The 15292-nt window shown below is 42.0% G+C and overlaps 1 protein-coding gene across 1 annotated transcript; it reads right to left on the bottom strand.

The window, feature by feature from the left end:
- Window positions 1–1247: 1247 nt before the first annotated feature.
- On the bottom strand, window positions 1248–14541 carry nelfb (negative elongation factor complex member B). The gene is made up of 13 exons (XM_063896292.1): window positions 14244–14541; window positions 9837–9997; window positions 9649–9748; window positions 8618–8848; window positions 8347–8532; window positions 8127–8239; window positions 7936–8038; window positions 5878–5973; window positions 5329–5471; window positions 4333–4439; window positions 2934–3075; window positions 2699–2807; window positions 1248–1608 (listed from the first exon to the last, which is right to left on the bottom strand). The coding sequence occupies exons 1-13, from the start codon at window positions 14343–14345 to the stop codon at window positions 1450–1452; spliced, it is 1752 nt and encodes a 583-aa protein (XP_063752362.1). The 5' UTR covers window positions 14346–14541; the 3' UTR covers window positions 1248–1449.
- Window positions 14542–15292: the final 751 nt, after the last annotated feature.

The following is a 15292-nucleotide window of genomic DNA, read 5'->3' as shown; positions in this document are numbered from 1 at the left end:
CTGACTTACAGATGTTGGATGACAAGTCATGTTACACGTTTCATAGCTCTGACATGCTGATGATTTTCAGATGGACAGTTAAGAGCAGTGGAAGAGTTGTCGTTTTTACTGATCCAAAAGCACTTGCCATGCAGATGTTAATCCAACGAAACAATGTCATAGACGTATTACAAAATAATCTGCCCCCCCTCAGTGCCAGGTGTTCTTTTTGATTAATTATTAACTGTGGTCAATGAGACCAAGATATTGAGTGTATATATTGGTCCTCTCATTTACAAAAAGCGTATGCAAATGGTCTGAAAAAAATATCATCGTAAACAGTGTGACATTCCACGTGCGCTCAGTGACTTGAATATAATTAATGCTACTAGTAATATATTAGTGAACACAGATGTAGAAGCACTACATTCATTTTCTTCATTGTAGGTGGACTGATATTAAGTAGCACAGCTCGGAAAAATAGAGACCATTCAGCATTATCAGAATTTCTCGTTTTACTAGATATTAGATAGTATTCGTTGACAAAATGATCTGACAACATGTCTCTGAGTTGAATTCAACAGACACTGGAATGGTCTGCCATTATGTAGCAGATAAAGATTTAAGAGACAGTGGAGTGTCCTCATTTTTTTGGAGTTTATCAGATAGGACAGTGCTTTCTATTTACTAGCACATGGACTCACAGAAGTCCAGCCATGTAAGCACAGCTGTATTGAAATGTGAGCAACTGTTATTTGGAGTCAAGGCGTTTCATCAGGTAGTTCCACGTGTGAACGGCAGCACTTTGTGTGTGTAGATGGCAGAACAGCCGGAGGGTGTGTCTGTGCCGTCTCTTTACGAGAAAGCATTCACGAAGAACTATATTCAGAAACAGCGGAGAGATCACCAAAGAACGGCTTTGAACTGGAGTGTGATCTGCAGTCAATGATAGGTTCTGCATGGTCCGCCCATTCTGGAAAATGAAGTAAGAAGGTAGCCTGTCGAAGACAACTAGCAAAAGTCTTCGATCAAATCATCGATGACGTGAGGTGTTCGTTACCAGTGGGAAGGTTCCAACATACCATGTGTTTAGGGTGCATGATAAAAGTCCCCTCATTTAGTCCTAACCAGAACCTGGAAATTAGCATTACACCAACATTTCCAGAAAAAACAAGACACTTATTTTGCACCCCTTTCATGGATAAAAATGACATTTAAAAACATAAAAAATGTTTTTCATCGAATGAATAAAACACAGGAGCGTAAAACAACTTCGATCACCCTATTTATTTTTGCCACTTGGTTTCCGTAAAGAGGACAACATTTAGAAAAGCTTTAAAGAAAAAACACACAGCTGCTTTAGACAAATATCTAGAGAAAGTCCACCGAACCAAAATGTAAATGTCCAGGCTTTTGAGTATTTGTGAGCCAGCTGGTGGCTCCGGTTACAGTCAGGGACACTGCCGTGCCTCAGAGGGGCGTGGTTGGGGTGGAGGCCGTGGTGGGGACCGTCACCGGGTGCAGTCCCAGGTCCAGGGACGGCGCTTCATCTGCAGGCGGGGGGCTCTTCTTCTGGGCGTCCAGCTTCTCCGTTAGCTGGGTGTAGAGCTCCTTCACTGGCTCGCTGCTCTGTGGTCAAAAAGACAGGGCGTCACACACAGTCAGTACGCAGCGTCACACACACAGTCAGTACGCAGCCTCACACACACAGCCAGTACGCAGTGTCACACACAGTCAGTACGCAGCGTCACACACACAGTCAGTACGCAGTGTCACACACACAGTCAGTACGCAGTGTCACACACAGTCAGTACGCAGCGTCACACACACAGTCATCAGTCTGATCATCCTGTATCTGTACGTCTGAACTTTAACAGATGTTTGGGATGACACAGGTCCATTTTACTAACTTTTCATATGCTCCTGACATGGCTGGATGATGTTTTCAAGATGGACAGTTTAAGAGGAGGAGCCGACAGCAGCATGTTGTCGTTTTTTACCGTGCATCCTAAAGACTGCATGCAGATTTATCCAACGTAAAACAATGTCATAGAATCGTTTACGTTAAACAAAATAATCTCTCCCCCCTCAGGTTGCTCAGGTGTGTTTCTTTTTGATTAAGTTATTGAACGTGCGGTCACATCAGACACGATTAATGTTAGCTGGGTGATCAAATATTTGTCCTCTTCATTTGTAACAAAAGCTGTCGTTACCAAACTGCTTCTGTTATAAGCAATAATATTCATCTGTAAACAGTGTGACATCCACGGCTGGCGGCCTCAGCTTGACTTGGAATATAAATATAATGTACTAGTACTTTATTAATGAACACAGACTGTTTAGAAGCACTTACATTCATTTTTCCTTCATTGTAGGAGTGGACTGATATTAATATACAGCCCCGGAAAAAATTAAGAGACCACTTCAGCATTATCAGTTTCTCTGGTTTTACTAGATATATAGATATGTCTTTGAGTTTTTATTGTATTCTATAAACTACTGACAACATGTCTCTGTGTTGGAATTCAACAGACACTGGAATGGCTGCCATACATGTAGAGATAAAGATTTAAGAAACATGTGGAGTGGTCTCTTCATTCTTTTTGGAGCTGTGTATATCAGATAAGGACAGTGCCTTTCTATTTTACCTCAGCCACATTGAACTCACAGAAGTCCAGTCCATGTCAAAGCACAAGCTGTATGTAGAAATGGAGCCAACCTGTTTTGGAGGTTCAAGCGTTTTCATCAAGGTTTCCACGTGTGACGGCAGCACTTTGTGGTGTAGATGCAGCAACAGCCGGAGGGTGTGTCTGTGCACGTTCTCTTTACTGAAAAACATTCAGACAGAAGAACTATATTTCAGAAACATGGCGGAGAAGATTCAACCAAAGAAACGGCTTTGAACTGAGAGTGTGCATCATGCAGTCATATAGGTTCTGCTAGAGTCCGCCCACCTGGAAAAAGAAGTAAGAAGGAAGCCGTCGAAGACAACTGAGCAAAAGTCTTCCGATCCAAACTCATCGGAGAGCAGGGTGAGGTGTCCCGTCAGCAGGTGGAGGAAGATGTCTCCAAAGGCCATGTCATTGTACGTCTCCACTGTGGGGAGATCCAGCTTTTATTATTTCCTGCTTTCAATTCTTTTTACCACTGAGCCTATTAAATCTGCCAGCCAGCCAAATACACATTCAAGCGTGGGTCAATCAAAACAAAAACATTTTAAATGGGAGCTCAGAAACAACTATATATAAAATAAGGAAGAACAGTGTGTTGGATAAGTTCCCGTCGGTTTGAAGCTGTGGTTTCAGATAACGGTTTTTGAAATTGAAATAAAGGGGTGTGCCCAACAGTATAATTAGGATACTGGCTAATTGGTATGCCAACCACAGCATGCGGATCAATTGGGGGAATGCAGCCTCGGGCTCCATTTGGTGTTGGTAATGGGGTTCGCCGGGAGGGCTACTCTCACCATGCCTTTTTAACATCTATATGAATGACCTATCAGATGATTTAAGCGGCTGTAAAACAGGATGTGTGATTGGTAATGTGATTGTAAACCATCTTATGTATGCTGACGATTTGGCTATTGTTTCTCCTAGCAGTGCTGGATTTCAACAGTTGCTAAATATATGTTCTGATTACGGTGTCAAATTTGATGTGAAATACAATGCTAAGAAGAGTGCTGTAATGGTCTGTAGAGCAAAAGGGGATAAGAACCTTGTTTTTCCCTTTTTCTATCTGTCAGGACAGGTGCTGTGTGTTTGCTATAAAACTAAGTCTCTGGGACACATCGTCACACATGAAAAGGCTGATGATAATGATAATGACATGTATAGACAGCGGCGTGTCCTATATGCACAAGCTAACATGCTGGCTAGAAAATTCTCTTGGTGTTCAGATAAGGTTAAGGTGAACCTCTTCAGGGCTTACTGTACTCCTCTATACTGCTCCCTTGTGGGTCAAGTTTAAGAAGGCTGCTTATAATGGTTGTTTGCGTATACTTCTTAGAAAAACCAAAGTGGTGCAGTGCAAGTAAAATGTTTTGTAATGCAAGACTCAACACGATCTATGCACTCCTGAGAAATCTGATGTACAAATGTATCAGTCGATTGAATGATTCTCATCATTTTGTCATTATGCTGCGGTCTAATCCTTGTGTCAGTACCGTACGATACCAGTCACCTCTGTGCAACCACTGGTATAACTGCCTTTTTTAAATGTATATTTGAGTGTTGTATGTCTTTTAAAAAATGGACCTTGAGTCTCTTCAATAAAGCTGATTGATTGATTGAATATGGCTGGGATTTTGCAGGACTTCTCAAATGTTTCACTGGGTGGAGGGAGAGAGACGCTCACCCAGGGCGGGCAGCAGCCTCTGCAAGGCGTTCTTATTCCTTAGTTTGGCGATGTGGAGGACGTAGTACAGACCCATCTCACAGGCCACTCTGTTCTCCTGCAGGTACCTGAGGGCCACAAACACATCAACATCACAGTTCCGCCCACTGAAGCCTTTTTCACAAGTCAGTGTGAGGTAGTTCTGATCGGGTACTCTCTGTAGTCTGCCAGAGGGGTGGAGCTCATACTCTTGCCTATTTGGCACCTTTAGTTCATATGGCCTGGAATTTAATAAAGCTGCTGATTATTGTTTGTTAATACATTGTTTGGTGTATAAACCTAAGAAAATACACACTACACATTCCCAGAGCTAAAGATTTTTGATTTACACAGATCTAAATTGATGATCTGTCCTTCATAAATCATAAATATTAATGATATCAGATACAAGCACCACTGTTTCTACTGCAAACTGTAGGGAGGATAACTGCAGGGAGAGGAAATGAAGGTAAAAGGTCACATAATGTGCTCCGTTTCCTCCCACCTCTCCACCCTGCCCCCACTGGACCTGGACTTTAACACCCCACACACACAGACACACAAATCCAGCACCAGACACTTTTTTTACGCTGCTATGGACAATCATTTGCACTATGTACATTTCTTAACAATATCCAACTGAATACTTTTGTGTTATTTTGTATATATTGACTGTTCTTTTATTTATGCCTTTTCATGTGTATATATATATTGATACATATAAATACAGTAAGTGTGGGTGTATAGGTATGTATATTTTTACTGTTACTTTTGTATACCTCAGGACTGTGGGAAACAGTATTTTGTATTTATAACAGTATATATATTTCTGTCTGTACACACAAATTGAAAGATTGACAATAAAGTTGACTTTGACTTGACTGATCAGGACACTGTTTCTGACTCAGCAGTGTGTGGACCCCTGGTACTGAAGTGGTGTCATATAATGTGGCCCTGTCTCCCCCTGCAGTGCTTCACCTGTTAAAGGCGTCCGGCAGGATGGTGGGGTAGGATTGGGAATTTTTCTCCTCACTGGGAAGTTTCTGGTCCACTGTGAAGGTGTGATCATCCACAACCACTGACATCATGGCAGGCAGGAAGCGGGTCACCACCTCCACATCCTGAGAGGAGGCGACAGAAGACCAATTAGTGGAAGATCTATTACTAAAGGCGGAGCAGACTGCAGGATAAATGGAGCACATATAACTGGGATGATATGAATCTGTAATAGCTGAAGTAATTATGACGCTACTTGCATACCATAAATTATATTTATTAATTTGACTATCGGGTAAAATGCCAGGACATTACTTATAAGCTTTTGCTTGTAGCTTTTATACATTTATAACAAGTCACCTGACAGATTAGATTATGTGAACAAAAGCACAATTACTCAATAAATATGGTAATAGATCTATTACTTATTACAGTCTGACTATTTTTACAGGTTTGAATGCAATGACCTTGGTCTGGCCTCTAACCAGAACAACACTCGAGCAGGGAGCCTGAGGTATAAACTGTACGTACCAAACGAGGCTCTTTAAAGACCTGGCTGTCAATCATGTCCCACGCCCCCTGACCCAGGGACAGCATCCTCAGCAGCAGCATCAGGTCGGGACTGTCCTGTTCACAAACACAGACACAGCTTGATGACCTCACTATGTCTGTTCAAATGGTACATATAGTTGACATATTGTAACTGTGTTGGGACTAGATTTGTGGGCAGGGTTTTTTCCTGTTGTCATTAAATTATGAAAGCCAGTATGATATGTTATAGGCTACGTGCACGTAACTAAGGAGTTCTACTTCCGGCGCCTTGAGTGTACGCGTACCCATTTCCGGTTCACTGCAGTTTTTGGTTTTGATCGTGAAAAGATGGCATATTTCACCCGGTGTCTACAAGGTCTCCCAAAGATTGACGTGAATGACGTCCACAGGATTGTCGACCGCTGTTCACCTGCACCCGGTTGTAAGCGTGAAAATGGATTTAAACTGTACATATGAAGTTACATCCACAACTTTGAAGGTAAGTCAAGCTGTTTGCGTTACCTAACGTCTCAGCTGTCAGCTCAGCTGTTAACGTTAGCGAGCTACATTGAATATCTAGCAGCTAAATACTTCTAAATCAAATCGTGTAAATGTACTAAATACTTTTAGTGTTATTCAATACGTTGTTATGTTGATACGATTAGCAACTGGTTGTGTGTATTTTAATTTCGGTGTTGTATTTCCCCTCAGTGTCCAGGAAAGATCCAGTGACAGGAGGAGTGTGTGTGAGGGCGTTATGTCATCCGTCAATGGACGAGTCAAAACCACCTCACAGTTTGAGTGTAGGATGAATGTAGCGTTAAGATAGTTACCCATGTTCCTGGGTTAACCGTGTTATTTTGGTTCTTTGCTCTCTAGGTTAACCAATTCACGTTATAATCTACCAGTGTATGCTGACGTTACTACTGTGTTTTCACTGATAGCAACCAGTGGTGTAGTATAGTTTGCTTTCCCATGTATGCTGAACATCCCAGCTAGGTATAATACATAAGATATGTCTAAAAGTTTATTTGAACCTGTGGAGTCTAGCTAGGTATACTGCAATTTTTAAGTGGGGACAATATGCGTACCTGCAAATCAAATAGACTGTATCACTGACAAGCTATGGAAGCTAATAGTACTATTGTACCGAGACGAATTTGTACACAGGGGTACACAACAATGTAGGGCCGACTTTTTGACTCGTTGATACGACATCCTTCTCTCTTTTATCCGAAATCCGCTCATTGTACTACATTTTACTCTATTACTCAGCAACTTGAAACTAGCATCTCCGGGAAATCACCACAACACGACCTACTGGAAGTTGTCGAGCGTACACGCAACACACGGAAGTTAGCCGGAAGTTCCATTGTGCTCGTAGCCTATTATAAAGCTAACTACAAAACCCTGTAGCCCTACCATAAATGATTTACTCTACTAGTGTTGTAGAAGCCACAATTCTTGTTTTGCCATTGCTTATCATTTCTATATTGTCCTCATTTCCTTTTACAACATGTTTAATTGTTACTGGTTATCACTTCCGGCAATTGTCACATCGGTGTGGTTTATTGGTATGCGAGTCACCTGTTGGATGCCGGTTTGATGGATGAGAGCGGAGAGGGTAAATTGCTCTGACACTTTCTGTTGACCGTGTGGTCCGGAGTTAGATATTGTTTATGTTTCGTTATTAAACACCATGAACTCTAAATGACTACGGACTCTTGTATGGAATGGGTCACAGCGAAGAGCAACTTTTTAGCCTCTCAGTGGCATAACCCATAGGGAGTTTCGGCTGTGTTGTTTTGTGCGGTCACAACCAAAACTAAACTTCCTTGTTGATGAAAGTGCTTCCACTACATGGTTGCTTCATGGTTGGACTGTTTGATTACATTTAGATTCAGTGTTCCTCACAAAAACTCACTGTGTGTATCAAAACAAGCATGTTGGGTGCATTTCCTCCCTCATGAAACTAAAGAGACTAAAGCAGACTTCTTTTGTGGCTCGCTAGTTTTCTCTGCTGTCAAACCGCTGGCACGCTGCACCCTCTCTACTCACCCTGGGTAGAGAGTCCTGACTCAGCAGCTCCTGCAGGTTCCTCATGACGCTCAGCACCAGGGTGTTACAGGCAAACGGGTCACACAGGATCATGGACAGGTCCCTGAGAAGCACAAGAGACTCTCCAAAAATTAATCATCTGAGAGGAACAGCTCGGCTCGTAATCTTAAACCCATCCTCTCTTCTTTTACCCGAGAACTTGCTCCTGTCCTTTCTTCACTCCATCCAGGAAACCCTGCAGCTCTCTGGCTCGCTTCCCGTCCACAAACTTCTCCCGGATGCAAGCGTCCAAACACCAGGTGAACTGTGGCGCACACCGAACAGAAACACAGGTCACACAAAGCTTCTACAGAGAGGATTCAGGGTGTGCGGCTCTTTAGTGATACGATGGTGTCATGAAGGGACTCCTACCTTGTGGCAGGGGTCCACAGAGCAGATCTCACTGATGTCCAGGTCGTGAAGGGACATGAGCAGCTCTGCTCTCAGGGTGCAGTAGTGGACATTTCGCGTTCGCAGGAAGAGCGTTCGTAAAAACTGCAGCACCATGTCATAAAGCTTCACATTCTTTCCAATCATCTGGGTCAGCTTTAGCACCACCTGCAAAACAACAGCTTCACAGCTCCATCATCTCACAGACTTTGATAAAGACTTGAAGAGATCTAATCTGATGAGCGGGATTCACCTCCCCCTGGCGCCGTGTTTTGGGAGACGGGCTGAAGAAATTATGCAGGATGGAAAGGTCATTGCTGAACAGAGCTGATTCCTTCTCCACAATGTATTGCTTCAGGAGCGGGGACACTTCGTCCCCAAACAGAGCCTGGTTGTCCTGCCAGATTTGCCTCTTCACCTCCACAGCACACACCTTGTACAGCTCCTTGTCAGCCATCACCATCTTCAGTTTCTTCTCTGGCACCTGTTGGGGGAGCAGGTAGGGAAATATAAAGGGGGCTCATCACGCTGAGGCAATGTAAACATGGTGACATGATCATGAGTTCATCTGATCTGTTCCTCCTGGAAGCTCATCCTTGATTAATAATGTTGGTCATATGGATTGTACATGTTGTAATTTTATTCTGTACATACAACATCCATGGCATGTCTGTGTGTCCTGGTGGAAGGATCCCTGCTCTGCTTTTGTTGACTTTTCCATGCATTAATGGGGCCATCTAGCAGCAAGCTAACGAAAAATATGAGTTTGATGTAATAAAAAAAGGACCAACTCTGTACATTGGTTAATTTCTGTACATTTGTTGTCAAAATTGTATATTTCTTACTTTCTTTTTAAATGCTATTTTATTTTATTTATTGTAATTACATTGTCTTGTTTTTATTTATTTTTTTCTTGTTCTGCTGCAATGAAAATAATTCCCAAATTGGGATCAACTAAGTAATTCTCTTCTAATCAAAACCCCTTTCATCCGATATATCACAGTACTTTAGTTGGATCATAGGGGTGGGGGAAATAATCAATACAGCATAGTATCTCGATACTTTGCGTAGCGATATTGTATGGATACACAGCATTTCATAGAATCGCAATACTATCGTGACTTAAGTACCGCGATAGTATCACATCGTGGGGACCCTGGGGATTCCAACCCCTATTGGATAACATGATAAAGGACGACGGACCTTCAAAATGTGACCCACTGTCTGCTGATTATCATTTTACAGTTTTAACTGTTTAACATTAGAGATTCTGCTGAAACTTGCCTTGGGAAGGTGCTTCAGCACCTGCATGACCACTGGCTGAATGGACGGCATCTTGACGAGGGGAAAGCTCTTCTCTAGCAGCTCCTCAAGCTTCCCATATCTGGAAGAAGATTGAAAGAAAACAGAGCACAATAGCATCCAAGCTGGTTCCTTCAGAACTTTACTCAGAATCAAAAACAACACCTCACCTGTCCTCCTCCTTGCCCTCTGCAATGGTGGCTACTCGCTCCATCAGCTTGTCCCGAAGCTCGTCAAACACAGACTGGTGGAACTCCAGCCGAGGCGTTCCATGGAGGTCGAGGAAGGGCAGAGCAGACTGCAGTGTGGGCAGCAGGATGCCATTCTCTATCTGCAGCCATGTGACACAGCAGAGACTCATCATTAGTTCTAGCTTTAGCCAGCTTCTTATTTACAATGTCTGATAGCAGGTCAAACACCATTTAAAAACACGTGACACAGCAAGGGTATCTCTGAGGGATGATAGGAATCTGTCGTAGCTGAAGTTATTATGACGCTACTTACATATCAGAAATTATATTTATTCATTTGACTCTCAGGCAAAATGTCAGGAGATTATTTATAAGCTTTTGCTTGTTGCTTTTACACATTTTTAACAAGTCACCGAACAGATTTGATTATAAGAACAAAAGCAAAATTACCCAATACAAACATCTGGTGATAGATCTACTAATAAACCTTGAGAAATACTAAATTATTACACAATCAATAATATATACCAATTAGGAGTTGTTATATATGCAGGCGCTATCATGTTAGCATAATACTAATAAGCAAAGGGAAGGCAAAAATGATGACGGAAGGCAAAAATGATGACAGAAGGCAAAACCTAAATTTGAGTAGCTGCTTGTGAGGGAAGGTGATTCTGGTTTCTTAAGAGACTGATTTAAAATTATTTGTATTAAAACTTCAAAACACTTCACACTATGTGTATGATTTGCATCTCTTTTCATGGGATTGTAGCGCCAAGAGTTACATTAAAGTGTGTCAGGGTCCATACTCTGCCAACTAGTAAACAAACAAAACAGTGGAATTAGAACTAGGAGTGTAGAACAGTGAAACGCAGCACAACATTCGGACAGTCATCCTTCTCCGTAATAGGTACCAACTAGGGCTGCACGATAAATCGTTAAAAAACCGTGATCTCGATTCACACCTACATGTGATCTCATTTCCGAATGACAACGATTCTTCTGTTTTTTTTGTTTTGCTTTTTGTTCCTCACGAGCTGCACCACAAATAAACCTTCAGTTCCCTCTGAGTTTCTCAAGCGCCCGCAAGTGCCAGTGTAGTTGCTTTCTCCCTCAACCTATCACAAATCGACCAGTACATCACGTGATTTAGTGTAGCAGCAACCTGGCAGTAGGAGAGTTTTTCAAAAGACAGCGGAGAGTGAGTGTGAGACCGAGGGAAAAGTCTGTGAGTGAGAAAAGTACAAAATGAATGATGAAAACCCAGATGGTAGTGGGGAGAATCGGGCAACTGCCCCAACCGAATTCGTTCCTAAAAAAGGTTCGCATTCGGTGGTGTGGAAGTATTTTGGATTTAAGCAAGGCGACGATAATCAGTCCGATGTACATTTCAAAGTGTGTTTTGCCCTCGTAGCAGCAAAGCAAGGCAACACGACAAATCTTTACAATCACCTTAAACGTCACCACAAAGTTCAGTATGATGAAGCCGTACAAAGCAAGAACTCTGAAAATGTCTGTCACCCAAAAAACAGACGTCTATAACGGCAACCATACACAACGCAATACCATATCCACCAAACTCCAGTAGGCATAAGGAGATAACAGCAGCAATCTCTTACCACCTGCTAAAGATGTGGCCCCTATAAACACGGTACAGCATGACGGATTTAGGAAAATAATCAACATTTTGGACAAACGCTACTCGATGCCTTCCCGCAACTATTTTTCAAAGGTTGCATTACCTGCCATGTACAACGATCAGCGGGCAATTGTCGAGGCAGAATTGCGGGAAGTGGATTATTTTTCAGCAACATCTGATTTATGGTCCAGTCGTACCATGGAACCATATACGAGTCTGACTGTCCATTTTATAGCGACTGATTTTACCATGAAAAGCAGGTGCCTGCAGACAGCTTTTTACCCTGAAGATCACGGGCGAGGCTCTAGCCCAGGGATTAAAGGAAGCTCTTGCATCTTGGAGTTTGGAAGAGGAGAAAATGGCGTGCATAACAACAGACAATGGACCAAACATAGTGAGAGCAGTTTCCATCAACAATTGGACCAGGCTGCAATATTTTGGCCACAGAATACATCTGGCAATTGGTGAGCATTTTTAAGTCACTCTACCATGTTGCCTATATAGCCTATTTTAAAACAGCAACATGACCCTTAGGTTATAGGCTACATTAATGACTAGATAGCCTACTACTACTACACCTTACCTACTGTAGGCCTACTACTACTACTAACGATAATAATAACAATAATAATAATAATTGATTATGTATTGACTAAATGTATTTCTTTCGCTTCTAGAGAATGCCATGAGAGATTCATGAGTTGACCGTGCTGCAGGTCTTTGCAAAACGATTGTGGGCTCCTTCAGTCACAGCTGGAAGCGGAGGAGAGACCTTGCTGAGGCCTAAAAGGAAATCAAACTCCCTGTGCATAAACTTAAAACGGAGTGCCCAACAAGATGGGGATCGAGGCAAGCGATGGTCCAGAGGATACTTGAACAGCTTCCAGCTATTTCGCATGTCCTCTCCCCTGATCGAAAGGTAAGACATCTGATTCCCACATGGCAAGATATTGAAGTCCTTGGGGCAATCAGCAATACCCTCACTTCACTGGCCGACTTCACAGATGCCCTCTCTGAAGAACATTACGTGAGCCTCTCCTCTGTGAAACCTGTTCTCCGTCTTTTTGAAACCTCTGTTTTGGCTGTGCAAGAAGATGACACAGATTTCACCAAATCACTTAAGTCAAACATCCTGAAATACCTGCAGGAGAAGTACAGAGACCCGAAAACTCAGGATCTACTCGATATAGCCAAAACGCTCGATCATAGATTCAAAATGAATTACATCAGAGAGGAGAACAAAACCACAGCTAGAGCAAGACTGATGGATGAGATGACTGGCATAACTCCAGCTGTGGTAAGATCATGTTAAATTGGTTATACAACTGTAATTATTTACTTTAGTCCTAAAGTGTTGTGATATTACATATGTACACATATATTAATGTTCTTCATTCTTTCACAGCAAAGTGCCCCCTCAACTGCTCCCCTGGCACCCCCCATGAAGAAGGGCCGAAAGACCCTTGGAAGTTTCTTTAAAGCAGCTAAAGGCAATGAGGAGTCAGACCCAGCATTACATCTAGAGCAAGCGGTGTCCTCAGAGCTAGAGTCATATCTCCTGACAAGCAACATCGACAGTGAAGATGACCCCTTAATCTGGTGGGGGCGCAATAAGGGTCAATATCCACGACTGTTTGTGCTAGTGAGGAAATCCCTGGGCATTCCCGCCACAACCTCACCTTCTGAGCGGCTGGTCAGTACAGGGGGGAACATTGTGACTTGTCACTGTTCATCACTGAAGCCTCAAAATGTTGACAAACTTGTGTTCTTGGCAAAGAACATTTGAGCCAATTATGCAAGGCCATGTTCAGGCCCAAATTCAGTACTCAGATCTTGTTCTTGAGTAAAAGTAGAAGTACTCAGATATTGTACTTGAGTAAAAGTAGAAGTGCTCAGACCTTGTACTTGAGTAAAAGTAGAAGTACTCAGACCTTGTACTTGAGTAAAGTAGAAGTACTCAGATATTGTACTTGAGTAAAAGTAGAAGTACTCAGATCTTGTACTTGAGTAAAAGTAGAAGTACTCTGATCTTGTACTTGAGTAAAAGTAGAAGTACTCAGATCTTGTACTTGAGTAAAAGTAGAAGTACTCTGATCTTGTACTTGAGTAAAAGTAGAAGTACTCTGATCTTGTACTTGAGTAAAAGTAGAAGTACTCTGATCTTGTACTTGAGTAAAAGTAGAAGTACTCAGATCTTGTACTTGAGTAAAGTAGAAGTACCAGAGTGTAGGAATACTCTGTCACAGTAAAAGTATTCAAAATGTTCCTCCAGTGAAAGTAGAAAGTACTCTCATCTAAATGTACTTAAAGTAGCGACAGTAAAAGTAGTCATTGTTTGATTGGTCCATTTCAGAATATTATCTCTGATATGTTTTATAATGATTGATCATTAAAGTGTTCTCAGAGCTGGTAAAGGTGCAGCTAGTTTGAATGGCTTTGTATACTGCAGGGTAGCTGCTGAATTTACTCCAGGTGAACTAAAGTCTGATTTAAGGGCTGATCATATTTACCATCATTAATCCAGATCTGTAAAGTAACTACAGGTATTAAATACATGTAGTAAAAGTACACCATTTACCTCTGAATTGCAGTGGGGGAGAAGTGCAAAGTAGCTAAACATTGAAATACTAAAGTAAAGTACAAGTACCTCAGATTTGTACTTAATTACAGTACTTGAGTAAATGTTCTTCGTTACTTTACACCTCTGGCAGGTACATTATGTCGGGTATTACTTGTAACGCGGTTACCTGGAACTGGTCGATGGCTTTCAAAGGCTCCGTGCAGTTGGTGAGGGTCTCTTTAAGATCCTCCCCGTTAGAGATCCCGAGCTCCGGCAGCCCCGCGAACATCCTGTCGCTGGTTTATCATTAAAGTGAAGTATTCTACCATGTGAAATTGCAGCCACTAAATTTGCTGGCTACACAACGCAACACGAACACAACACAACACAACACACATTCATGCACAGATTACGCTCTTCGCATTCAAAGCAAACTTCCTTTGTTGCAGCTTTGTAAACAGTCCGTCAGAAACACCGGTGAGCTGAGTGTTCCGGGCTGCATTCAGACTGTTCCTTCTTCGTGTTTTGGCGGGTAGCATCCATCCATGACGGTACCGCCCCCTACTGTGTTGAACTGTGGACCCCTTTTTAATTAATTTATGCTCTTCATCTTCTTTGGGTTTTATGCTAGTTAGCTTGTGTCCTGACATGTTTTTTAGGACGTATCTACTAATGTTGCCATCTTCTGAAGATAGATCCTTGCACTGTGTACTGTAGCTACTGTGTATTAGTCCTGTTCTCATTAGGAAGCCTACCATTTATTTGTACTGTTGTAATATATTCAAACCCCACCCCCATCACACCCTGGCGTGGACCGTTATGTTTCATATATTTACTGTTGTGCCTTTTTTATTTATCTTAATGTATATATTTGTCTATGTTTGAGAATGTTTATGTGTATGTAATTTTATGTAATATACAGTGTGTGTTCAACTTTCCTGTTGGCTCCCAGACCTTAGTTGAGGAATACAGGGGATGACTCTGGAGTCTGCCAGGGCCAAAGCAACAGCCTTCATAACCCAGTTTTCAATAATAATATCATAACATGTGTATATGTGTAAAGTTTAGTCCATATATGTACATATATATATATTTATTATTGGGATTGTCTGAAACAGAATTTCGATCTCCCTGTTTGTATCACACACACAGAGGATTGACAATAAAGTTGACTTTGACTAAAAATAATAATAACCAAGTTTAGTCCTGCATGATCCTCTTCTTCTTCACTCCAAT

Source organism: Eleginops maclovinus, chromosome 12, assembly GCF_036324505.1.
Source record: "Eleginops maclovinus isolate JMC-PN-2008 ecotype Puerto Natales chromosome 12, JC_Emac_rtc_rv5, whole genome shotgun sequence".
Lineage (NCBI taxonomy): Eukaryota > Metazoa > Chordata > Actinopteri > Perciformes > Eleginopidae > Eleginops > Eleginops maclovinus.
The sequence above is the reverse complement of the archived record's forward strand: the minus strand, read 5'-3'. Positions and strand labels throughout refer to the sequence as shown.

Coding starts and splice junctions, on each gene's coding strand:
- nelfb (XM_063896292.1), bottom strand. CDS start 14,345: ATGTTCGCGGGGCTGCCGGAGCTCGGGATCTCTAACGGGGAGGATCTT. Junction 9,749..9,836: donor GAGGGCAAGGAGGAGGACAG/GTGAGGTGTTGT, acceptor ATCTTCTTCCAG/ATATGGGAAGCTTGAGGAGC. Junction 5,472..5,877: donor TCTTTAAAGAGCCTCGTTTG/GTACGTACAGTT, acceptor GCCTCCTCTCAG/GATGTGGAGGTGGTGACCCG.